General features: G+C 42.1%; 1 protein-coding gene and 1 long non-coding RNA gene across 2 annotated transcripts in view; both read left to right on the top strand.

Moving 5' to 3' along the window:
* The window catches only part of LOC130928555 (zinc finger protein OZF-like), a 31,586-nt gene extending 8,385 nt beyond the window's left edge, over positions 1-23,201 (top strand). Inside the window, exons 2-3 of the mRNA XM_057855253.1 lie at positions 1,637-1,747; positions 16,558-23,201. Of these exons, the coding sequence (XP_057711236.1) occupies positions 1,637-1,747; positions 16,558-17,783 (1,337 nt within the window). The 3' untranslated portion in view covers positions 17,784-23,201. The remainder of the gene's footprint in view (positions 1-1,636; positions 1,748-16,557) is intronic.
* Positions 9,145-14,559, top strand: LOC130928571 (uncharacterized). Its single transcript, XR_009066714.1, has 2 exons — positions 9,145-12,800; positions 12,912-14,559. It is a non-coding gene; the product is annotated as an uncharacterized LOC130928571 (long non-coding RNA).
* Positions 23,202-26,503: the final 3,302 nt, after the last annotated feature.

Raw genomic sequence — 26,503 nt, 5'->3', positions numbered from 1 at the left:
GTGGAGGCACTGACTAATTTCTGAGGATATTGTGGTTCTGTGTTCTGCCCTGGGTGGGAGGTAATTCTCTCTAGTAAGAGCCCTACCAACTCATTCTGTTGGCCATGATTTGGACACTTTCTTCTACAGAGGACACATAAGTGGAATCTTATGAGTCAGATTGATCCTGTTAAGTTGGATTTCCAGGTGGACAACTGCCACTGCCAGCTGAACAATAGTCTGGGTCCTCATCATTAGAAATTTTGGACACTTGAGTCCAACCCTGTCACTGCCTTTCCATCATCCAATATCTGTAGGACCATTTCAACTGTAAATCTAGCAGCTATGACATTTTGGATAAGGAAACATAACAGTAGTGTTTTCAATAGATCAATATGTAGCTGTTTAAATAAATACACACACACACTGTTTATACAGTAATTTTAGCTAACCTAGAATAGGTTTGAATCCGATTTTTTCGTGTTTTTCCGACTCGACTGAACGGGAAAAGTCGCATTAAAGGGGACCATTTCAAATTCGATCAAGGTCACTTTTGTATGTGATTAAAATCCCATCCGGGCCACATTTTTCCAGAATGTGGCGGCGGTCCAAACTGTCAAGTCCTCCAAATTGGAATTCATGCAGCAGTTATAATCAGCAAAGAGCGAGAGGGACCAGGTGCTACAGTAGCGGTGCAGCTGTGCATTAGCGTTAGCGCCTAGCTTGAAGGTGGCTTTTGAGGAAGGAGCGGACTTGACAACAGTCATAAAAAATGAAACGCGTTGAGGATAAGCCTGACAATGCTCGGTTTTCTCTCTGCTCCAATGCTCTTGCGCATGCGGGCCAGTTGGCTGAGCACATTTTGGACTGCGAATTAGAGCGCATGTGTGATACTTGAACAGGCTCAATGGACAATGGCAGTCTGAATGGATACGCCAAAACAACAGATTTGACAAAAAAAATCCAAAATGTGCATTAGGACCTGCGGTATGAACCTAGCCTAAGTTAGCTAGGTAGTTATGAAGTAGATTACTTTGGTGGTAAATAATAATAAAAAGAGTCATGTATCCTGTGTCTATCCAAGACACAGACAAAATACTATATGGACATAATACTTACAGTACACGTATTAGCTCTTGCTGTGTAAAATAATATTCTTAAGGGATGTCACTTTTTTACATAAGTAGTCTGTTTGGCCCACGGTAAATTTATTCCTGACAGCCAAAGTTGATAGGAATGAAAGATTCCCATTCGATTCCATAGAAAATGCATGTGGGTCATTTTTGACCCACCTGTGGAAGCTTAGGGTAGTAATACAAAAATGTCAATTTCTTCAAATGTATAAAAAAAATCAAAAATTTGAATGGCAGTATATCAAAAACATGTTTTTTGAGGAATACCTGGAATATGAATTGATAACAATTTTTCATTCTGAGGATATTTCAAGAAAACAACCTCACCGGGTCATTTTTGACCCACTTATGCATCTAAGGGTTAATGTGGTGTCAAGCACTTTGAATTCATTTGTGTTGGATTGGATGACAACAAAACACGAATAAACAAAAAAATGGGCAAGGAGGAATTTTCTCCAACAGAAAACAACTTTTGGGACACAAGTTTGCAAATGAAGAAATAAGATTTGTTTGTGGTCTTGCAGATCTATATGTTAGCCAAGCCCCTCGTCTTGAGCACCAGGAGTCTGCATGCATCAAGGGGGAGGAGGAAGAATCGCCATACATCAAGGAGGAAGAGTCCGTTCACATTCAAGGTCATTCCAAGCATTTTTTTTCTTAAGATGAGGCAGAAATCAAATATGGTTTTCCCTTCCCCAGCCGGCCTGGGTGAGGGGGATTTGGGGTGGGGGCCAGGGGGTGTATGCGGCGGCCATGGTTCCTTCCCGGGTCCGCCCGGCCGGAGCCGCTTCTTCCTGTACCGGGTGCCGGGGAGGTGCCCTCTGGTGTCGTACCACGCGGCCCTCCTGGCCCCGGGGCGGGTCGTGGGGGGTGTGCTTCCGACCCCGTGGTCTGCCCTGTCAGTCTCTCTGGGCCGCGCCGGCTGCCGCTGCCCCCCTTCCAGCGGGGCTGTCGACAGGGCCTCTTGGGGCCCGCGGGGCCTTGGGTGGGGCTTGTTGTCCCTTACCGGTGGGGTGGACGTCCCCTGGTCGCCGGCGCTCGGCGTGGCGCGTGCTCGGAGTGCGGGGTGGGTGCTCGGTGGGTTGGGGGAGGGGCGGTCGCGGAGGCGCCGTGGGTGATCTGGGGCGGGGATTGATCGGGGCCCAGACGCTTCTCCCGCCCTGCGGCCGGTGGTGTTGGTGGACAGGGCCACGCCCGCAGGAGCCTGCCTCTTAACTCACTCACTTCTCACTTCGGCACTGTAAATATCTTTTACCCTGGCACTTACATGCTCATACATTTCTCCGGGGAGAGTTGGGACGGGGCTTAACAGTCCCGGCCCGGCTCCCCCCTGTTTTTAATGCACCACACACCAAGGTTGTGGGATGGTTGGGACCTGCTGGGGGGTGGGGGGGGGGGGGGGGTACCTCACGGTTGCCTCCTCACAACAGGCCCCGCCGTCCTTGCTCCTTTTTTAAACGCACCACACACATCATACTCCACAGGAGAGCTCCGGCAAAGGGCGGTGGGACGGGCGGCTGGGCAGAAATTCCATGCTGCGGTCCCACTGCCCCAAGCCAAGCTCTCCTATTTTAATGCACACATTGCACTACCCTCCCCTCACAATCCCATCACGGGGCTGGGTGATGCCTGCCAGCTGGTAACCTGGCAGCCACAGTAATAGGGTGGTAGGTGGGTCCCACACTTTTTCTTTATGGCGTGGGTCCTGGGGTGTGGCCTCCCCTCCGCATGGGCTGCCAGCCGCGGGAGTGGGAGGGACCTTGCATCGCCCCGTGGCAGTTCCTCGGCGTTCTCCTGCCTCTGCCTTCCCCTGCTCTGACTGGAAATCTGCCCTGCGCTCTGTCGCGGGTCGCTGGCTGGGCGCCAGTGTATCAGCGGGGTGATGCCTGCACCGGCGGGGGGCCCTGCCCTGCCTTGGGCTTGGTGGGCTGCTGGGGGTCCCGTGGCGTGCCGTGCCGGTTCGGGGGCTGCGGCTCGTGGCCCGGGTGGGCGGGCGGGGGCGGGGTCAGACGTGGGGTTGGTGGTGCGTCCCCTCCTGCCATCCCTGAAGGCCGGTTGATGGGTGCGCAGGTCGCCCGGGGGACGATGGCTCCTTTGCTGGGTGGCGGGAGGAGGGACGCGCTGCGCTTGACCCCCCCAAAACCCCCCCGCCCGCCCTCCCTCCCCTTGCTGGCTGGGTGGGGGCCATGGCCCTGGGTTGGCGGTAGGGGGCCTCCCCTGCTGGATGCGGTAGGGAATGCTTGGGTTGGGGGTCCTGGTGCCGGGATTGGCGATGGGGCAGCGTAAGGTTGGTCGCCAACGGGCTTACATTCATAAGAGATTCACATGATTACTGGGTCCTAGATCACAGAACTGAAATGTGTACACTCTTTCAATCACTTAGCTTATAGACACCCCCGTCCCCCTCTTTCACTGGCCAATAGGCCCCCACATGGTGTAAACCAGAAATACATCTCGCTGACGATGGCACTAGCATATGAATAATTAATCTAGATGTTCTATGTATTTCTTGTTGTTGTTTGTGTATGTGTTTCTTTCTTCTCTTGTGTTGCTTTTCTTCTGTCCCCCATAAGCCCTTCCTGTCATAATAAAAAGGTATTTTGAATGATCACAATGGGAATACATCAGACTCTCAATGTGAAACATTAAAACTGTTCAGACAACCCGGGCACTTAGACTTCCATTCTCTGTGTCAAACAGCTGAACAGGACAGGTGAATTGAAATTAAGAAAAAAAGACATCAAATATGGTACCTTCTCATAACTACAAAAAGGTCTTTCAGTCGAATATAGTGGATTTGCATCCTGTAGCTGTGCAATGGACTCGTGAACCGACGTAAGTTTTGCGCCACAGCATCGATGTGACTATTGTTTGCAGATAAAGAATTCTTTCTATGAAAACAAATTTGCTTTGTTTGAAGTAATTACATCTTTTTTTCCAGAGCTGCTGCATATAATATTTTTTGCTTGTGAGATGTTTACGTTGAAAGTTTGCACTTAAATTACTTACCTATTGTGTTGAAAACACCAAATACAGTAATTAAATTACTGCACTTTATTGTTGTCTGTCACTGGAGTTTTATTATCTATCCCATCCAACAAAATGACGGTCATATAGTAAGCTTTATTTTTTTTTCATAAAAAAATAAAACATACAGTGGGGAGAACAAGTATTTGATACACTGCCAATGGGTTTTCCCATTGGCTCGCCCACTTTTTTCCCATTGGCAGTGTATCAAATACTTGTTCTCCCCACTGTAACATTGGTATGAAATTTTGTTGTTCAATTTTGCTATTAGAAATGTGGTCTTTTTTTATATGTTTAAAATACTGTACGAACACACACAACCATTGTTTACTATCTGTATCGAACCGTATCGTTCTTAAACTGTATCGAATCGTATCGAATCGCTCGGCATTAAAAATGTATCTTTTTTTAATCGAATCGTAACTGGTGTATCTAGATTAGAGCTGAAACGAATACTCGAGTAACTCGAGTTTAAAAACTGATCAGAGTAATTTTATTCACCTCGAGTAATCGTTTATTGACAGCTCTAAGCATCACGTTTTGCTCGGACTACTTTTAATTCAGGACAACACGCTGATGTGCGGAGAGGAAGAAGGGGGAAAAAAAAACTTACTGCAGCCGACAGCCACAACAAACGACATCGACGTTGATAAAAACTAGCCCGCATGATGCTACATTAGTAGTAGGTAGCGTCTGATGCATCTCATAGAGATCACATGTAAGTTGAACTAAATGAGAAATGACAGACTCGGCCGCGTTTGGGCAGCGTTAGTAAACAGCTGCCATCTTAAAGCAGTGGAGCGCGAAGTGCTAATAAATTAACGTTGCCGTCACTACATCACGTAATGTTAGCCCTGCGGAGTGCTAGCTTTCTATTAATTATGACCACTGTCGATGCGTGGCTAACGTGTCTTACATACAGGCTTTAACATAACATAGCGTTGTGGAGTGATGAGGGTGTAAAATAAAAACTTAATAATGCCAAGTATCAATTTTAGCTCAGTAGTCATTGCTAGATAAAACACCAAATAGCACTGGTCCCTAATGTGCTCCAATACAGCCTGTATCATACATTTATGTTGAACACTGCAAAAACTCAAAATCCTATCAGGACTTATAGTTTAGACGAACTTAAAACTTAACTAGAACTTAAATATGGCTTTACACAAATAGAAATTCAATTGAAACACGTGGGGAAAAAATCTTAATTTTTAAGTGTGTTATCAAACGTAACGGCACTTTTAGGTAAGAAATATATGTATGTGTATGTATGTGTATATATATATATATATATATATATATATATATATATACAGTGCCTTGCAAAAGTATTCGGCCCCCTTGAATCTTGCAACCTTTCGCCACATTTCAGGCTTCAAACATAAAGATATGAAATTTAATTTTTTTGTCAAGAATCAACAAGTGGGACACAATCATGAAGTGGAACAACATTTATTGGATAATTTAAACTTTTTTAACAAATAAAAAACTGAAAAGTGGGGCGTGCAATATTATTCGGCCCCTTTACTTTCAGTGCAGCAAACTCACTCCAGAAGTTCAGCGAGGATCTCTGAATGATCCAATGTTGTCCTAAATGACCGATGATGATAAATAGAATCCACCTGTGTGTAATCAAGTCTCCGTATAAATGCACCTGCTCTGTGATAGTCTCAGGGTTCTGTTTAAAGTGCAGAGAGCATTATGAAAACCAAGGAACACACCAGGCAGGTCCGAGATACTGTTGTGGAGAAGTTTAAAGCCGGATTTGGATACAAAAAGATTTCCCAAGCTTTAAACATCTCAAGGAGCACTGTGCAAGCCATCATATTGAAATGGAAGGAGCATCAGACCACTGCAAATCTACCAAGACCCGGCCGTCCTTCCAAACTTTCTTCTTAAACAAGGAGAAAACTGATCAGAGATGCAGCCAAGAGGGCCATGATCACTCTGGATGAACTGCAGAGATCTACAGCTGAGGTGGGAGAGTCTGTCCATAGGACAACAATCAGTCGTACACTGCACAAATCTGGCCTTTATGGAAGAGTGGCAAGAAGAAAGCCATTTCTCAAAGATATCCATAAAAAGTCTCGTTTAAAGTTTGCCACAAGCCACCTGGGAGACACACCAAACATGTGGAAGAAGGTGCTCTGGTCTGATGAAACCAAAATTGAACTTTTTGGCCACACTGCAAAACGATATGTTTGGCGTAAAAGCAACACAGCTCATCACCCTGAACACACTATCCCCACTGTCAAACATGGTGGTGGCAGTATCATGGTTTGGGCCTGCTTTTCTTCAGCAGGGACAGGGAAGATGGTTAAAATTGACGGGAAGATGGATGCAGCCAAATACAGGAACATTCTGGAAGAAAACCTGTTGGTATCTGCACAAGACCTGAGACTGGGACGGAGATTTATCTTCCAACAGGACAATGATCCAAAACATAAAGCCAAATCTACAATGGAATGGTTCAAAAATAAACGTATCCAGGTGTTAGAATGGCCAAGTCAAAGTCCAGACCTGAATCCAATCGAGAATCTGTGGAAAGAGCTGAAGACTGCTGTTCACAAACACTCCATCCAACCTCAATGAGCTCGAGCTGTTTTGCAAGGAAGAATGGGCAAGAATGTCAGTGTCTCGATGTGCAAAACTGATAGAAACATACCCCAAGCGACTTGCAGCTGAAATTGGAGCAAAAGGTGGCGCTACAAAGTATTAACGCAAGGGGGCCGAATAATATTGCACGCCCCGCTTTTCAGTTTTTTATTTGTTAAAAAAGTTTAAATTATCCAATAAATTTTGTTCCACTTCACGATTGTGTCCCACTTGTTGTTGATTCTTGACAAAAAATTAAAATTTTATATCTTTATGTTTGAAGCCTGAAATGTGGCGAAAGGTTGCAAGGTTCAAGGGGGCCGAATACTTTTGCAAGGCACTGTATATACTGTGTATATATATTTTTTAAATAAGATCTAAAAGTTTTTTGAGTGAAAGCAGTGAATTATTTTTTTTTTTATGCTAGTTACATCTGAGATTCAATTGTTGGCTGTTTTCAACAATATACATAGAAAATAAAGACATTGATTGACTGAAAATGGTTCAAGATTCGATGAAATGTCTTGTTTTCTCATGTATATATATAATTGCTCTTTACCTAATGCTCTTTACCTAAAAAAATGTTTTATCCGATTACTCGATAGAATTTTTAGTCGATTACCCTATTACTAAAATATTCGATAGCTGCAGCCCTAATCTAGATACATATCCAATCGGCTTCATGCCAGAGATTTCCAACCCTACGTATTACGCGCAACTACAAGTATAGAACAGACCCTGAGTAGCACAAACAAGAGCGTAATGCTGTGTCAAACACAGTGACGGCAGACATCTGGTCACTCCAACCACACCAAATCAAGGGTTTGACAATTAAAGGTGTGTGAAATTTCCGATTCTTAGATTATTCGCGGTTAGGCCGCTAAATATTCGAGAACGACTTACAAACATCCATATTCCGATTATTTAATAAGGCTAAGTTAAGCGGAACTAAAAAGGAGTCAGCGCGGTCTTTAGGACGAAATGAGGAACAGACCCAGAGTAAACATTCATCGCAACTCCTGCCGCGAGATAAAAAACTGCCAAAAGACGCTACAAACAAGGCCTAGTTGCTACAAACTTCGCCCACATAATGCTACAGTGGATATCAGATGTATGTTAGAAGTAGATGCGAAATTACAGACTCGCCGGCGTTGGTAAACAGCCGCCATCTTAAAGCAGTAGACTTCTCAGGAAGGCTGTGTTGTTGCAAACCTAATTAACTTTTTATCTAAAATACTCTTAAATCGTCAAAGTCTTGAATATATCTTTAAATGATGAAACAGTTTTAAAACTTCGACATGTCGAAAGTAGACAGAAGGGAAATTATGGAATAATGGGAGGAATTTTAACAACCTAAACGGTTAATTCACAACAATAAATTATATGTAGTTTAAAGCTGCTTATACAGAATGGGGACTTGAGTATTTTATTTACTGTTTTTAACTGTTAACTTGATACTGAACTATTAGTTTATGTAAGCCTGAGAGGATTTTTGTACTATTTTTGTAACTAATGTACGAAACATTAAAAGCGGGGCAACATGATTCCATTTCTTGTTTTATCGAAAACGATTGGCGCATGTGCGAAACAGGTCAATAAATCACAATTTATAAAGTAATTAGAAAAATATTAATGAAGGTTGAGCATACAAGGAATGTGTTATCGGACAGCAGAGCTTAAGGGAGCTTTTCCAAACTTTCACCCGACATTACAGAGACCCTCGGCGGCATCCAGACGGCCTTTATCCCGCTGTCCTCTGTAATTAAAGCTCCAATAGCGTATCTTAAAGTTGCTGCGGTTAAAAAGCTCATAGTTGGATCTGGGGATCGAGCTGACGGTCAGATTCGAGGCGAGCCACCGCCTCCAGCCCCAGCTTTGTTCATTATGCCCCCTATAGGCTGTATTGGCACCATGGAAAAAGTGCTTAGAAAATGGATTTCGTTCCACTGAAATGGATCTACATGATCTCTGCATTGTAATTTACATACGTTGCTAATTACTACCAAAAAAAAAGTTCTACTCACGGTTTCCAGTCATTTTTTAGTAATTAGCGTTTTCGTGTCGGTCTTTTTTTCCCCCGTGGCGCAGTGATATTGATACGGCGGAGTCGTATCGTCAGTGTGTGAAGCCATTTTAGGTCACGTGCACCAATAGGAGACGAGGACTGTTGCTATGCGCTTCGATAAACAAACAATATGGCGGCGACCGTGCCAAGCTACGACACGAGCGAAGATGAACCAAAGATAAGAAAACCGCATTCGGAATTTAGTCAAAAGGCATCGAAACGATGCTATATGCATCTCTCAACTGTCCAAGGGCGAAAAAGGGCAGGAATTTGGAAAAAACGTGCAGAGCTCGCGTGGTTGCGTCAGACAATGGCTTTCTTCCCAGGCTCCGTCGAAGGATCTTGCTGAAAATGCGTCGACTGGGATTTTTAACGACATTGACTACAGGTAAGCCACACACACGCCTTTTGTTGTGAATAACTATGGGAGTTGGGGGCTTCTGGTCAGATCACATATGAAGTTAAGACTTGCAATGTGAGTTCTGGGCTGTAGCGGTCATTATTATGATGTTAGATTGTTAACTTTGAGCAAAAAGTTTAGATTGACAAATAACATAGTATTTAGTCTGTTTAACCGTAGTTCCAAAAACCTATTTGATAATTTTATTCAGGAAAAAATGGCAGAATAGACAAGCCTATATAATTTGGATTGGAAGATTATGTAAATATGATATGGATGAAACAGTTCTCACATGGTTTATGTGTGTGTGCGTGTTTTTCGAACTGAAACACCCTTCACTGACAGCTACAACTTCTTCTGTGAGACCGTCGTCCATTAAAAGATTAGAGTTGACCAGGAAGTGCTGCGAATGGACAAGCTTGTGGAAATATGGCTTTATTGGGACCATGGAAAAAGTGCTTAGAAAATTGATTTTTTCAAAGCCAATACCCTCCTAACTTAGTCACCAGCCAGAAATGTATCCTGATGTGAATACACAAAAATACAGATCTAGTGTTGCTGTTTTTGCTTGTTTTAAGTGTTATATTAATTCTGGCAACACAAAATCTTTATCAAATGTCATAAACACATCTACCAAACATTTGAAACAAGTATTGGTGCCTTAGTATACACATAGGTGAATTCAGAATGAGAAATGTAGCTAATTTCTTGAAGGAAACACTTCAACATTAATGATTTGCACCCAGCACAATGAAATATATATTGAATTAAGCTAAAGGCTTATGTGTCATATTAAAAATATCACAACCTACTATGCAATGAAATATATAAAATAAAAAAATGCACGCCATGATCATAAATAGCTGAAAATCAACCCAATTGCTACCACACCCTCCTAGATGTGAATCATGGCAAAAATGGAATAAGACAAAAAAATTAAAGGGTGATCAAAAATATAATGTGCCAAAATCATAAGGTGATACTTAAAAAATGAAAGACATCACAAAAAAAGTGATGGACACATGTTGAAGATAACTTCCAAGTTTTATTTCATGTTTCACAAGTGCTCAAATGTGAGCACACCCAGCAGCACGGACAAAATCAAGCCACGATGAGAATTCCTCTCAAACGTGTGCATGTCGCAGTTATTGTCTTGATTGCGACTGTTGTTCGATATTTCACATCATCAGTACTTGCTGGACGTGTTGGTATGTTAAAGACAAAGTTCGTTATCCATCTTTATGGCACATAACGTATGTTATACACTAAGTGTATGTTCCACCACTTCCAGCGAATATTGATGACATGAAAGATTACATAACAGACGCAATCAACGCGGGAGGGAGGAATTCTCATGTCAACTTGATGTTGTCCATGCTGCTGGTGATGGCCATATTTGAGTACTATGAAAACATGAAATTAAACTTAGTTACTTCCTACATCTGTCCAAGGTAGTTTTTATTTTTTTTTTATGTTTTTCGTTTTTGACATGGCATTTTGATTTTGGCACAGCCTTTTTTAATCACACTGTATATACACAAAAGGTTGGAATCATTCAAGTATAGTACTGTTGGTACACATTTATTTAAACATGGAAGTATCTCGTACTATAGAAATATTGAAAAACGAATGAAAAAAATAGAAATAAAAGAATAGTAAAACTGTACATGACAACATTACTCCTCAAAATCGCTTTACTCAAAGTCATCATCCCATCCAAGTGTCTTCTGTTTCTTTGGAAACATTCTCACATGCTTGGCACAGATATAAATCAGTACAAGAAAGTTTTGCAGACATACAGGAACATCTTCCCATGTCACAATTGGTTGCCTTTCAACTACAGTTGACTACTTGCAAAACAGTATCGGGCAGGATTTTTAGTCATCCATGTCACTGCCAACTGCCCATCCTCAATGTCCCACCCATTCCCAATGGGTGAAGGGGCACACATTTTAACTGTCAGACAACGTTTCATAATTGCTGCTTGATAGTCTGCTGTCCTGCAATGTTGGTACAGAGCATCAGTTTTGGGGGGAATAGAATGTTCTGGCAAGACTGACGAGGCCATACAGAAAGATCTGCATTTGGCATCATTTTTGGCACATGACTGGCAAAACAGGTGGCACACGTATTTACACAACGTGTTAAATGTTTGTAGGTCCAGTTTAAAACTGCTGCCCAGCTTTGCAAACCCAGTCAGGTATTCTTTTTTATGACGTGCAAAAGAAAAGGTTTTTTTTGCCTTTGCCATGAAAGGCACAAGCAGAGTCACAACCTGTGAATGTATGGATGCCAATGAGTGCTGAACACACACTAGTGCCAGGAGCTGCAGAGACCTTAGAGACGTCAGTCCTCGTTCTGTTGCCTCCTCCTGTGAAAAAATGCAATTTACACTGTAAATCTATCTGCAGACTAACAGCAATCACTGCCACGTCAGTATCAGGGCTTTTATTGACTACAGCTTGATGTTCTTGAGCCAAAAGGTTTATTTAGCCATTGTCACCCATAACTGGTATGCAATAAAAAGTTCTACTGGATTCACTTTCGACACACTGTACCCTATATACATTTTATAACAAAGTTGTGTTGATATCTGGGCTAAAAAATGGTATCGTTACGACACTAGTTTAAATAAGATTTTTTTTAGCATAAGTTAATAACAATTAACCTTGTAGTAAAGGCGTGCGTGTGGCTTACCTGTAGTGAATGTCGTTAAAAATCCCAGTCGACGCATTTTCAGCAAGATCCTTTGACGGAGCCTGGGAAGAAAGCCATTGTCTGACGCAACCACGCGGGCTCTGCACGTTTTTTCCAAATTCCTGCCCTTTTTCGCCCTTGGACAGTTGAGAGATGCATATAGCATCGTTTCGATGCCTTTTGACTAAATTCCGAATGCGGTTTTCTTATCTTTGGTTCATCTTCGCTCGTGTTGTAGCTTGGCACGGTCGCCGCCATATTGTTTGTTTATCGAAGCGCATAGCAACAGTCCTCGTCTCCTATTGGTGCACGTGACCTAAAATGGCTTCACACACTGACGATACGACTCCGCCGTATCAATATCACTGCGCCACGGGGGAAAAAAAGACCGACACGAAAACGCTAATTACTAAAAAATGACTGGAAACCGTGAGTAGAACTTTTTTTTTGGTAGTAATTAGCAACGTATGTAAATTACAATGCAGAGGTCACGTAGATCCATTTCAGTGGAACGAACCAACACAATTTTGGCTCAGCCAATAGGGAATGGGACGTACTACGTCACTGTTTGGACGCGCCTCCATGCTGGCAATATGATTTACTTCCGGTTCGGCAGAGTCAATGCGGATTGTAACGTGTGGTAGTGCTATGCTAACTCTTTCGGTGTTTTAGAAAGAAAATATGGGTGCTTATTGTTGCGTTACCGGGTGCAACAGCGTCTCCTACGACAAAAAAAGGGGTTAGGAAAAATGGACTCACTTTTCACCGTTTTCCTGCATGGAGGACCAAATATCAGATCACGAAGGTACGACGGATGGCTGGATTGCAGCGGTTCGTCGGAAAAGCATTTCTTATGATCATATTTCTGCTGGAATGAGAGCGTGTTCCTGTCATCTCTACTCTTGTAAGTTGAACGATTTATCCACTTTTGGTTTCAATACGTTTTTCTTTTTTTACATCGTTGTGTAAATCTGCCTCGGTAGCAATGCGACTCACCTACCTGTTGTGTTCCTAGGTAAACCTGCTGACAACACATCCCGATTGGTCACCATCTCTCTTCTTGGATCATTTGACAAAGAACATTTGTTCAATGGAGTGGTTCCATTTGTCCTGTGTCGGACTCAAACAAGCCCCTGCTGCAGACGCCATCTGGGTCTGCCCTTCTCGTCGATGAACTGCGGGCTTTTAACTTGTGAAAATGCAAGAACTGTAATGCACATATTTATTCTGCCTGGCTATTTAATTATGGCCAGTGACGTATTATTATTATTATTATTTTTTTTTTTTTTAAACCACTTTGACAAAGACACGTTTCATTGTAATGTTGAATTTATATATTCTATTATTATTTTTAAATTATAATATTCTTATTTGCACTTATGGAGACTTTAGACTGTCAATTCAAATAGTGTTGGAAAAGTTGCAATACCTAAAATAGAAATGCAAGAACTGTAAAGTACATATTTATACACCTTTATTTACCTAAGGCCACTGGATGTTTTTTTAACTGCTTTGAAAAAATACAGGTTTTGTTGTGATCTTGTATTTATATAGTATATAGCTTTTTATAATTTATTATGTATTATAATATTTGCTGCCCCCTGCCAGAGTGTGGGCCATTTTGTACTAAAAGGATTTTAAACTGTCAATTCAAATAGTGTTGGAAAAGTTGCAATACCTAAAATAGAAATGCAAGAACTGTAAAGTACATATTTATACACCTTTATTTACCTAAGGCCACTGGATGTTTTTTAACTGCTTTGAAAAAATACAGGTTTTGTTGTGATCTTGTATTTATATAGTATATAGCTTTTTATAATGTATTATGTATTATAATATTTGCTGCCCCCTGCCAGAGTGTGGGCCATTTTGTACTAAAAGGATTTTAAACTGTCAGTTCAAATACTGTGTTGGAGACTAGTACTTGCAATACTTAAAATGGAAATGCAAGAACTTTAAAGCACATATTTATCCTGTCTGGCAATTTACCCAAGGCCAGTAAATAGTGTTTTAAACTGCTTTGACAAAGACACGTTTATTGTGATCTTGTATTTGTGTATTACTTATAATTATATAATATTTGCTGCCACCGTCAGAGGGTGGGCCTTGTTTGCACTAATTTAAAGATTTTAAACTGTCAATTAAATTATCGTATTGGAGAAATTGCATTACTTGAAATAAATCTATTGCAACTTATCAGTCCCAGTTCTTGTCTACAACACTGTCCAAAAATTGTCAATGCATATTCCAAATAGAATAACAAAATTAAGTCACCTGACTTTGTAATTATTACACCTGTTTATTATGAAGACCTGAAGTAAACAACAAGCAGTTACAGTTTGTCAAGAAGTTGTTCAAGTCATGTTTTGGTATTCATATTTTATTGACTTTTCACAACAACACTTGGGATCGTGTTTGTAAGAGCAGAGCAAACTGAAGTTTCAGCGTGCACTCTTCGCCTTTCCAACCTCTCATAACGCTCCGATGTGGTGCGCTTGACCTCAGAATAACCCAAGAAGAGATATGGTGACCAATCGGGATGTGTTGTCAGCATTTCATATGCAGGTTTTCCTAGTAACACAACAGGTAGGTGAGGAGGAGGAGTAGGTTAGCATTGCTACCGAGGCAGATTTACACAACAGTAAAAAAAACAACAACAACAAAATCGTATTGAAACCAAAACGGATAAATCGTTCAACTTACAAGAGTAGAGATGAGGGGAATACTCTCATTCCAGCAGAAATATGATCATAAGAAATGCTTTTCCGACGAACCGCTGCAATCCAGCCATCAGTCGTGCCTTCGTGATCTGATATTTGGTCCTCCATGCAGGAAAACGGTGAAAAGTGAGTCCAGTTTTCCTCGCCCTTTTTTTAGTCGTAGGAGAAGCTGTTGCACCCGGTAACACAATACACACCCATAATTTCTTTCTAAAACACCGAAAGAGTTAGCTTAGCACGACCACACGTTACAATCCGCATTGAGTCTGCCGACCCGGAAGTGAATCATATTGCCAGCATGGAGGCGCGTCCAAACAATGACGTAGTACGTCCCATTCCCTATACAGCCTACTACATGGTGTCAACCGGAAATACAACTAGCTAACGATAGCACCAGCAATTTATAGTTGGTGCAGGCGTTCAATGTATTTCTTGTTGTTGTTTGTGCATCTTCTGTCTCTCTCTTTCTCTTCCTCTGTCCCCCCATTCCCCCTTCCTATTCACTGCTTTCTCCTAATAAACGAGGCACTTTGAATGATCACAATGGGAGTATGTCATACTCCCATGTGATACATTAAAACTGTTCAGACCAATCGGCCGTGTCAATCAGCTGAACGGCACAGGTATTTAAAGGTTGCCAACAATTTCGAATGAACATTGACGGTCAAGTAAACACATAAATTCACAACACTAGCTTTATTTAGGTGAAATTTACACAATGAATGCACGAAAAAAAAAAAAAAATCCTGCTGTACAGTGTTGTACAAGTCATATGTCGGTTACAATTTCTAAGGAACTTTAGGAAGCATACATAACATGGTTGAAAATTAAAATAGGCCAAACCCTGATAACTGTAGAACAACACAAAACTAATAACCAACTCCTGGCCCAATCAGAACAAGTCCAAGTTGAATTGCACTGCAGTAACTCACCTGTGGAAGCAGGTAGCCCGGTAAGCCCAATCCAAAGAGAAAGCGTATTTTCTTTGGCACATTGTTCCAACGAGTCTGGCTTGTATTTGGACACTGTGGACGCTGTATCCTGTTGTTCTTCTTTTTGTCTTTAGGCATTTTGATCTCAGGGATCTGGATGGGGGGAGAGGGATGCATTTACAATTCCAATGGCGTACCGCACGCAGGCTGTTTTTAGATCGTGACATCGCATCGTAAAGTGGAAGTAAAGCCGAAGTGGGACATTATAGACCCGCCCTCGCATAGACACAACGTAATTTGTGCTACTTTTCGCTGGTAATCCTTCAAAAACGAACATGCCGATCACGCATTGCTTTTTTGGAACTTGTAGAAACGACTCTAGACATTACGACACATGAAGAATGTTTTCTTCATACGTTTCCGGAAACCAAAAACTCGGGAGGAAAAAATGTGAAGACCGAATCAACTTGTGCGGACTTTTAACACCAGCTTGGTGAATCCAAAAAGAAAAACTACGTGCACAACTATCAAATGTCACGCATTGTCACCATATGACTGGTACGATGGCTGTTTCATGTTGTCGTCTCGTCAGACATAAATTTGCAATCTTTTCGTCACGTTAAGGTCATCAAAGATGTTTTAGCTCGTCATCGCCATGACAAAAAATGTCCGTGAACGAAATGTTTTTGTTGTCCTCATCGTCTACGAAAACACCATTGTTTGACACCTGAAAGTACTTCAAAACCGCGGACATGTTGGCTGTGAGCCAGGCGTTTTTTGCAAGACGGCGTCAGCCAGCATGTTGCTTCTCGCCGTGTTTTAATGACATCACAATAGGACTAAGGTTCTACACACAATTCAATGATAAATTGCATTTTTGGCCGATAGTTTTCGGCGCCGAATTTTCGATCACTGTACTCATCTTCTCCAAATTTTGCACAAAGAAAAGACTGGCCGATGACACAGTGGTGGTCAATAAATATATCAGTTTTTTTCTTGTGTCTTGCAGGTTTCAGAAAATATATTGGTGCTGAGACAGAATCTCCTGGCGTTAAAGAGGATGTTGAGCTCCCACGAATCAAAGAGGAGGAGGAGGAGCCGGAGCCCTATCAACAGAAGCAACTTCCAATCAAAAAAGAGGAGGAGGAGCTGCCATATGGTAAAGAGGAGGTAGAGGAGGAGCATATCACCAGGTTAACTGGTGAGCCCTTGAAGAGTGAAGATGGTCAGCGTGAGGCAGGCAGACGGGCGGAGCCTCCAAGAGAGGGGGGTAGCAGCAGCTCAACAGAAGGATTGCAAGCAGACATTGATGTTGCTTCATCAGACAGAGATGGCGCCACGTCACACTCGCCTTACAATGATGATGGTCATAAGACATCTCACGGTGACGACAAACTCTGCAAATGCTTTCAGTGTGGAAAAACCCTTGCTACTAAGCAAATTTGTCGAAGACATATGAGGATCCACACTGGTGAAAAACCTTATGTCTGCTCAGATTGTGGAAAGAGTTTTGTTCATTCGGTTGGCTTAACAAAACACACAAGAATCCACACTGGCGAAAAACCTTTTTCCTGCTCAGTTTGTGAGCAACGATTCGCTTGGAAGCAACACTTACAACGACACACAAGAACCCACACTGGTGAAAAACCTTTTTCTTGCTCGATTTGTGATCAAAGATTTGGTTGGAAGCAACACTTAAAACGACACACAAGAACCCACACTGGTGAAAAACCTTTTTCCTGCTCGATATGTGATCAAAGATTTGCTCGGAAGCAAGTCTTAAAACAACATACAAGAACCCACACTGGTGAAAAACCTTTTTCCTGCTCAGTTTGTGGTCAAAGATTCACTCAAAAAAATAGCTTGAAACTACACACAAGTATCCACACTGGAGAAAAACCTTTTCCCTGCTCCGTTTGTGATCAAAGATTTGCTCGAAAGCAACTTTTAAAACAACACACAACAACCCACACTGGCGAAAAACCTTTTTCCTGCTCAGTTTGTGGTCAAAGATTCCGTCGAAAACAACACTTAACAACACATGCAAGAACCCACACTGGCGAAAAGCCTTTTTCCTGCTCAGTTTGTCGTCAAAGATTCACAAAAAAACATTGCTTAAAAATACACACAAGAATCCACACTGGAGAAAGACCTTTTCCCTGCTCAGTATGTGGTCAAAGATTCACTCAGCAGCAACACTTAAAAAAACATACAAAAACGCACACTGGCGAATAAGTTTTCCTGCTCCGTTTGTGGTCAAGGATTGGCCCATACAGAAACCTTAAAAAAACACAAAAGAACCCACATTGGCGAAAAACCTTTTTTCCTATACAGTTTGTGGTCAAAGATTCACTCAAAAAATTAGCTTGAAAATACACACAAGAATCCACACTGTAGAAAAACCCTTTTCCCGCTCAGTTTGTGGAAAATGTATTATTCAGTCGGGAGACTTAACAACACACACAAAAACCCACACTGGTGAAAAACAGTTTTCCTGCTCAGTTTGTGATCAAAGATTTGCTCAGAAGCAAACCTTAAAGTGCCTGTGACACGAAAAAGCATGTTTATTTCATAATACATGCTGTGTTTTACGCTTCTGAATGAAATGGACCGCTTGGATGTTTGTGGAAGAGATTGCCATATTTATTTAGTTTTTTTAATCCCGCGCCATGAAAATGAGTGACTTCCGGCTTCGGTCTTGAGTTGAAAAAGAGGGCGCTGTGACATGTATGGAGGAAGGAGTCCTCGTCACTATACAGTCGTACTGTTGTATAAGAAGGACTACGGATTCAGCTGATTTTGCGGATTAATCAGTTTATTTTTCGCATCACGCCAGCCAAACGGCTGCAGAAAAATCTTACTGTATGTGGGAGAGGCGTGTGCACCTTTTTGGGGTTTCAAAAGGCTCCCATTCACCGGTCGATATTGGCCAAAACAAGCCCAACTACTGTGGGACCATGGGACTTACTAGGAAGTGAGTAAACATCGTGTTTTATATTATGTCAAATTCTGGGATCATTTTAATACGGAGGTGGCTTGCATTCTGTGGCTGACATGCTCCTTGTCCACTCCGCCGACGACCAGCGGTTTGTCACACATCCCCCTGCCGGGCGAGCACTATCGACCCCACTCACATGACGTCACAACCACGCCTCCGTGCCATATTGTCCGTCAGCTCGTCGTGTTTACGCATTACCGCTACGTAAATTCCTCCTATTATGGCGTGTTTTTCTCTGCTCGTTAACATTAATAATCAAAATGGTGAAGGCGAGTGTGGCAGTTGGTTGTAGTAACAGAGAAGATAGACGGAGAGACTTGAAGTTCTACCGTATTCCAAGAGACCCGGAGAGGAGAGCGAGATGGACTGCTGCAATTCGACGAGAAAACTGGACACCAAAAGATCACTACAGATTATGTAGTAGTCATTTTGTATCTGGTAAGATGCATTTAGTATTGAGAGAGTTTTGGGCGGACAACCATAATTAAGATCATTGCGAGGCTAATCGCCGACAACATACAGTTTCAAATTCAAGATGTTTATTTCTTCCGCCATCATTATTTTTTGAATACTATTTAGCTGGTACCAAGTGAAAGAAGCTGGCCTCGTCTCCGGATTATCAGATAAACAGGGGTGTCCAAACTTTGTGCAAAGGGGGCCAGATTTGGTGTGGTAAAAATGTGGGGGGCTACCTTGGCTGATTTACGTAGAACAATATATTTAAACAAATTTGAGCAAGCTGTTCTTTGTGTCACATTTGCTTTATTATTTTTTTAATTCATAATTTCAACAATCTCGCCTTTGTGGCGTTCTCTTTCGACACTCGGGCTCTTGCGAAATACTGCTGTTGTGAAATTAAACTAGCTTCAAGTTGCTATAATTTCTCGCTGGGTATCTTCCCTGTAATGTTGCACATGTACGCGTGTCTTGTTTGGTAATATCGCGTCACATCGAACTCTGAAAACAACGACTGTCTCTTTGCAAATGAGGCAGACAGTTTTTGCGTATTTTATTGAAGAAATAGTCCAATATCCATCTATCCTTGAAGCGTCGGCCATCGCAATCAACTTTTTTTTTTATTGATTGTCGCAATTTTAAAAAATTGGAAGTAAAGGGTCACACAGGGTAATGTTGCTTAGAGTGCTGCTCTTAAAGTTTTTCAAAGTTTCGTGAGAATATGCTGGGTTTCTGTGGACAAGATAGTTGTACATATCAGGGTAGCAGATGTCAGGCAGAGACGGCGAAGACCGGGTCGAAAAATATTGATTTAGGCATCAAATATGGATCTGGCGAATGGATAGACTGAAGCTTTTCCACATAACGCCTTTTATGCAACTCATCCAATGAGTTTACAGCGTCTGAAAGCACCGAGGCTTCCATGAATTGCACTATAAATTGCACGACAAATTGAAACCATTGAGAATACGGATAAACAATGTTGGACAATATGGCGGCCGGATACAGCGACACGTCATTGTGTGACCTTGGTGAGTGGGGTCTATACTCGGCTTTTGCCCTCTTGTTGTGCCCGGTGTTCAGTCAAATTTTCCAACCGATCAGAAATTGCAACTTTGAGTTAAATATAGCCGCGAATACAGTGATTACAAAGTAAACACTGCAAACTTTCTTTAAATAAATGAATGGGCATGTAAAAAGCTCTCCTCATACACATTAGCAACATTGTCCAGGTGTTTCCCAGCGAGCTCTCCTGTCCGTAGTAGCAGGGGAAAGAGCTGTAAATTGCTCTCCGCCGGGCGGTTTGCCGATCGGCGAAGACAGTTGACAACCCAGTCGTCATGTGAAATGATCCAGGCTAGTTATGTGTGATTTTCCACTTCAAAGACTTTTAAACATCACTCAGTTCGGGTTAGCATGTCAGCTAGCTGTCACGCCTCTTGGTTTGTGTACATTCTCCAAAGCTGGGGAAGGTAAATGAGATAAGCCCGATTTAGGTGGCATAAAATATCGTTCAGGAGGTGCGACAGTAAAGGTGAAGTCGACAGTTTTGACCATTATGGAATAATTTTGTCATGTCGTCTTGAATAAATGCATTTTTATTATTTCATATTCCATTTCGCACAAGACTGTTATTTGTCATGACCATGCCATTTTACTTGGATAAAAAGAATATCCTGTAAAAATATTGGACTAGAGAGAATGAAACAATGACATTTTGCGGCTTTCTTCGTCACGTTTTCCTCGTTCTGAATAATTCCCCCTCAACGGGCTGACTGGTCCTTCTCAAGCCATTTTAGCGATTGGGGGACAATACTTGGATATAAAAAATATCCTGTAAAAATATTGGAGTAGAGAGACTGAAACAATGACATTTCTTGGCTCTTTTCGTCGCATTTTCCTCGTGAATAATTCCCCCTCAATGGGCTGCATACTAAATCAGATGAAATCGTGACTCCGCTGACGTCATCCACCTGTTGGGGACGCTCGAGCCCTATAATGGTAGGCGTGGCTAACTGGCAGATTAAAAGACGAATTTTTCGTCGTCTGTGCTTTGCTAAATTGTTGTATATAGTCGAATCGTCTCAAAATATGATTCTAATTCACATAATAATCCTATTTAAGACTTTTTTTTTTCCTCCTGTCGTAGGTTAAAACAACACACAAGAACCTACACTTGCGAAAAACCTGCTCAGTTTATGGTCAAAGATTCGCTCGGAAGGATCTGATAGACCCCAATCACATGACGTGACATGACAGGACTCTGCCCCCCTGACTGGTGCCGCCATATTGTCCGTCAGCCCATCGGGTTTACATATTACCGCTATGTACATTCCTCCTATTAATGCGTGTTTTGCTGCTTGTCTAAGGAATCACCGCCTAGTAAATGAACCCAAAATCCCTCCTGACAAACGTTGACATTGATTAATCAAAATGATGAAGGCATGTGTGGCGGTTGGTTGCAGTAACAGAGACGATAAACGATCATTTTAGTAGTTGCTGTGTGCCCATTGTTAAAAGGGCAAATCTCGAAAGCCGTCAGACAGCGGCAAAAACATCAATATGATGCCAACATGGTCGCAGACATCATCAGACGGAGAGTACAAAGCTCGTCGCCAGGGTCGCACAGTAAGAAGGTGAGCGCAACAACAGGTGCTGTGCCGAAAAATAGCCGCCCTGCAGAAATGTCCACCCTGACTGGAGCGCCCACACAGAAACGACTTTCTTGTACCGTGAATATGTATTATTTTACTCTACTTGAACTAATAAATGTCGTACCTGTGTGTTTGTCATTGGGATATGGTCGTGAAAACCTGTAGACTAATACATTTCTGTTCAAAGATGGTTATCTGGCCGAGTCCACGATTTTTTACTAAAATACAGTACTAATATTTTGTGTAATTTAATTATTTAAAACTGATCTTAGTTGTAAATCACTTAGTCAATAAAGCGTTATAAATAAGCGCTCCCGTCGGGGGACATTTCACACGGGGCAGCTATTTTTCGGCACACACCGGCCCGTTGTCGATCAAGTTTCATTTTACACTCGTGACAACGTTGATGCTCAGCTGACCAAATGTCGATTTATATTCAGGCCGGTGCCGATTTTGGGTACCCGCCTCCTCATCGTGACATAAACTGGAGTATGATTGGAAATTTTGTGGTCTCAGGACGAGCTCTGACGCACGGGACGGAAGGAAACATCGGTTTAGGCATCTAATATGGATCTGGTGACTGGATCGACCGAAGATTTTCCAAATAACTGCTTTTATGCAACTCATCTAATGAGTTTACAGCGTCTGAAAGCACCGGGGCTTCCATAATTTGCAATTGGATCCACCTTCAGAAACTACGATCATTGACAATACGGACACACGATGACAGACAATATGGCGGCACAGTACAGCGATCACGTGATTGTGTGTGTGTCGTTGGTGATTGGGATCTATAAAGAGACGTGTGTGTTGGTGTTGAAGCAGTGGCAAATGACTGTTTTGCCTGTCATCCATGCTGTGGCCTATACTACGAACGGAGTTCAACCTCCCCAGAAGTAATCCTGCTTAACAGCGGGTAACCGGAGTTGACAAAACCTGGTTATGTAGTTTGTGGTCAATCGGTGCTACGACGCTGATTATGAGGTTGATTAGTCGAACCTGTGTCAACCCAGTCAGAGTTACTGCGTGTTCACATAAAAGGGGGCGGAGACCAGAGTCAAACACTACTTGTGACAATGTCACGGTCGCCTTACTTGACGGAGGAGGAATGCGCGATAATCATGTGGAGTTATGAGGAATTAAAATCCACCCGCATCAAGTCCAACACCGCTTCAGCTGGTAGAGCGCGACTGGTCTGTTGGCAGCGAATTACAGATTGTGTGATTTGTGAATGCGTCAATATTTCAGATTAATTACGTCCATGAAAAGAAATAAAGCCTGCTGTCAGGACAATATGATAAGATTTGGTACGTTAACTGTAAGAAATAGTCCCATTGACTTTATGAATATGTATGTCCTTTGAACATCTTCAGAGTAGAGGTTAGATTGGGCCTAAAATAATCCAGCCCTACCCGGCCCGAGCCCGATCAATTAACTTTGCGTTATGTGTGATCACATTTGTGACAATGAGTAATGATAATAAATTAAAGCCTGTCATTTGTAACGAATTCTCACAGTTAAACAAGACTGTAAGATGAATATTCAATAAACATATCTTTTATATTTGTGTGTCTGTTCTATCATTGGATTTGACATTTATTTTAATCTCTTCAAGTTGGCAGAAAAAAAACGAAAGTTTCTTCAATGTCTAAATAGTTTACATATTTTTATGATTATAAATGCATTTACACAACGAAATAACGATGGAAAATGAATGAATATATTTCTTGTATGAGAGCAAAGCTCCACATTCGTTTACATTCAGCGAAGCCTCTGTATAGCATTTTCAACAATCAATTTGAAGTGTTTCCATACCCCAGTCCTACAACTTTACGGATCGCACAGCATACAGTGTTCTTATTCAGATATTCAGCATCACCGATGGAATACATATAAAGAGCGCAAGGACAGGCACACAATCTGCGCGGTTGTGATGGCCTGACTTCGGCGGGTTACATTAGTGATGTCCGCCTCGATCAGCTAGCACAGGTAACGAATTCCTTCAACTGAAAATCTATCTTTCATGGAGAAAATCGTCCAGGTACGCCAGCGGATTCTGGCGGTCTCCAAAACCCGTGCCCTCTGAAGGGAGCACCTCACAATCCGTGAGCCAATGTTGTATGAGTCGTCCAGGTACGCTGTCATTGTCAAGAGGACACGTCTGTGGAGGAGTGCTGTTTAAATAGAGCGTGGTTAATTGGAATCCTGGGGTTAAGCAAGCTCTATCTCTGAGGCGGCCAGGTTTAAAGTGTGGCATGTGTTGCCATGGCAACATTCCCCGGTTTCAACATATCCACCTTCTGTAGTCCCGTTTAGCCAATAAATCATGCTGCACGTGCTGAAGTTTTTCTCGAAGTTACCCTGCTAAGCCAGAAAACTGGCTTTGTAGTACAGGCCATTGGCTTCATCAGATTTTGCACCTTGGACGATTGTATTCAGTTGAAGTTTCTTAAATCCTGTAGAGCAGGGGTCAGCAACCTTTTTGGTGTGGCGTGCCACTTTCAAATTTTCTTGTCAATCAGTGTGCCACACCCAGATTAATGACGCACATCCGAATTTTTATATCCAACAGAGCTGTAATTTTACTCCAAACAAAACAACATGAACATACGTTGAAATCTTACAACTACCATTCTTCTTTATCAAATAACTAAAAAATAAAAGTATATTGTAGAAAATATCAAAACTTGAGCATCATCTTATGTAAACATATCACACACACACAACCCAGCAAGAAAAGGGGAACAAGCGTGATTCTCAGTGCAGGTCTCTCACAGTACAGAGCGGGCTGTTTTAACCTTCTAAGTCAGAACAGGCGACTACTTTGTCTTGTTCACTAACAGTGAATTCTACGCACAATTTTAGATTTTATATAACAAATACAAAAGATGCCTACCTTAATGTGATCCCTGGCCCTGTTTTCCATGAATTTCATGTTTTGTCTCGTAGTGGCGTTTGACACTTGTTGTGCGACACACACACAACGCTCTCGAGGCATAATGCACAGAGCAAGCGGAAGTAACCAGCCAAAAAGTTGTTACCGGCACCCCCAAGGGGCCGCTGTCCCCTACAGTATGACCAGCTTACTAGTTAAGCGTAAGAAAAAGAGAGGCAGGGAGCAAGGGGTTGAGAGAGAGTTGTGCGAAGAGCGCCATGAAAAGTGGCTGTGTCCCATGCTGGTTTTAGTTTTGTTAATAAAAGTCTCCAGCAAAATACCATCCAACGTGTCACTGTGTTTTTATACACATCACCACCTCTCTGAAGTAAGCACCGGGCGAATCGACCACAACAAGCCACGTTAATCGCCTGTCCACTTCACACTATGGTGCAGAGTTGCAATTATCAAAAAGTGCAATTGGTAACACAGTGTACTTCCGCCAGCTCTCTGATTGGTCGGCTTCGTGACATGTTAGTAGCGTGGGCTGAATTAAACGCGCAGAGAAAAAAATCCGACAAGCGCAGGAGTCGAGAAATTGGGGAAGAGCTGGAGGTGTGCTCAAAATCCATTATTGCTCGCATAAAACGCCACAGGCAGAGTGGGTGAGAGGGGCGGTCCCGTAAAGCCCCTAAATAACAGGGCGCGCAACTGAAAATGCCTTAATTTCCGGTAAAAAAAAAAAAGGCGCATTGTAAATGGGCTCGCTTCCGCTATCCAAACAGCTAAACATGAAAAGGTTCACACTCCGGATGTTTTCAGTAATCCTTTATGTGTCTCTTTTCTTTTTTGTGAAACTAAAACAATGAAAAAATACACGCAATCAGCAACAATGCTGCAAATAACAAAAATGCCATCCATATATGCAAGCACAATTAGCCTGTATTCAGTAGTTCTTAATTAGAAATATCAAACAAATTTCCCCTCAAACATGCAACCTAAAGACAATATAAAGAGTGTAATTCTCAATTTGACAACAAAATACTCACAGACGTTGCTCTAAAGAACACAAATGCCACTCAAGTTGTGAGTGTGGAGCTGCCATGTAACACATTGAATCACATTTGAAGAACTTCCTATTTGCATTTTTCTTCTACTGTTTTAGAACCAATAAATAAAACGGCCACAAGATGGGGCGCTTCAGCAACTGATAAAGTTACAACCGACAATAAACAACACGCATTTTTTTTTTTTTTTTTTTTTGCCATGCCCTCGCGTGTCACTGGTTAACCCTTCGCTTGCCAGTGCTGACACGCGTGTCATAGGTTGCCGACCCCTGCTGTAGAGGATTGGCACTTTTGGTGCCTTGCTTGTCCAATTGTTGTATGATGTGCATCCACTATATTGCCCAAACCTCAACTGATTGAACTCTCTCAAGTTTTTATATAATACTCTCCCTTTTAAACTATACTTTTCACATTTATTATTTCAAATGGCAGACCCCCCCCCCCAAAAAAAAATTCATTCATAAATAGTCATTTATGAATGAAATGTGAATGAATCATTCTGTTCTGACTCACGCTGAGTGAGGACGCATTTCTGAGCTCCCCACCCCACCCCGAGCAACTTGTCAACCTGATAAACGCTCAGAACCAGCCTGAAAAGTCTGACTCTCAATATGCCTCTGAAAAAATCTGAGGACTTGGAAGAAATAAAATCATACATCCAGAAACTGGACATCACCATGACCGAATTGATCCAAAGGCAAAATCAAGAAATCTTGAAAGAGCTCCAGCTGCTGCGGGCTGCAAACAAACTCAAGCAGGCGGTGGAAGAGAGAGATGGCCGCATTAAAAAACTAGTTTCTAGCAGATGAGCTTGAACAGAGTAGAAGCGCTAATGATCTCATCATCTCTGGAATACAACTGAAGCCAAGATCATATGCCCAGGTGACGCCACAGTTGAACAACAT

Source organism: Corythoichthys intestinalis, chromosome 13 (genome assembly GCF_030265065.1).
Source record: "Corythoichthys intestinalis isolate RoL2023-P3 chromosome 13, ASM3026506v1, whole genome shotgun sequence".
Taxonomy (NCBI): domain Eukaryota; kingdom Metazoa; phylum Chordata; class Actinopteri; order Syngnathiformes; family Syngnathidae; genus Corythoichthys; species Corythoichthys intestinalis.
This window is presented reverse-complemented; position numbering and strand designations above follow the sequence as displayed.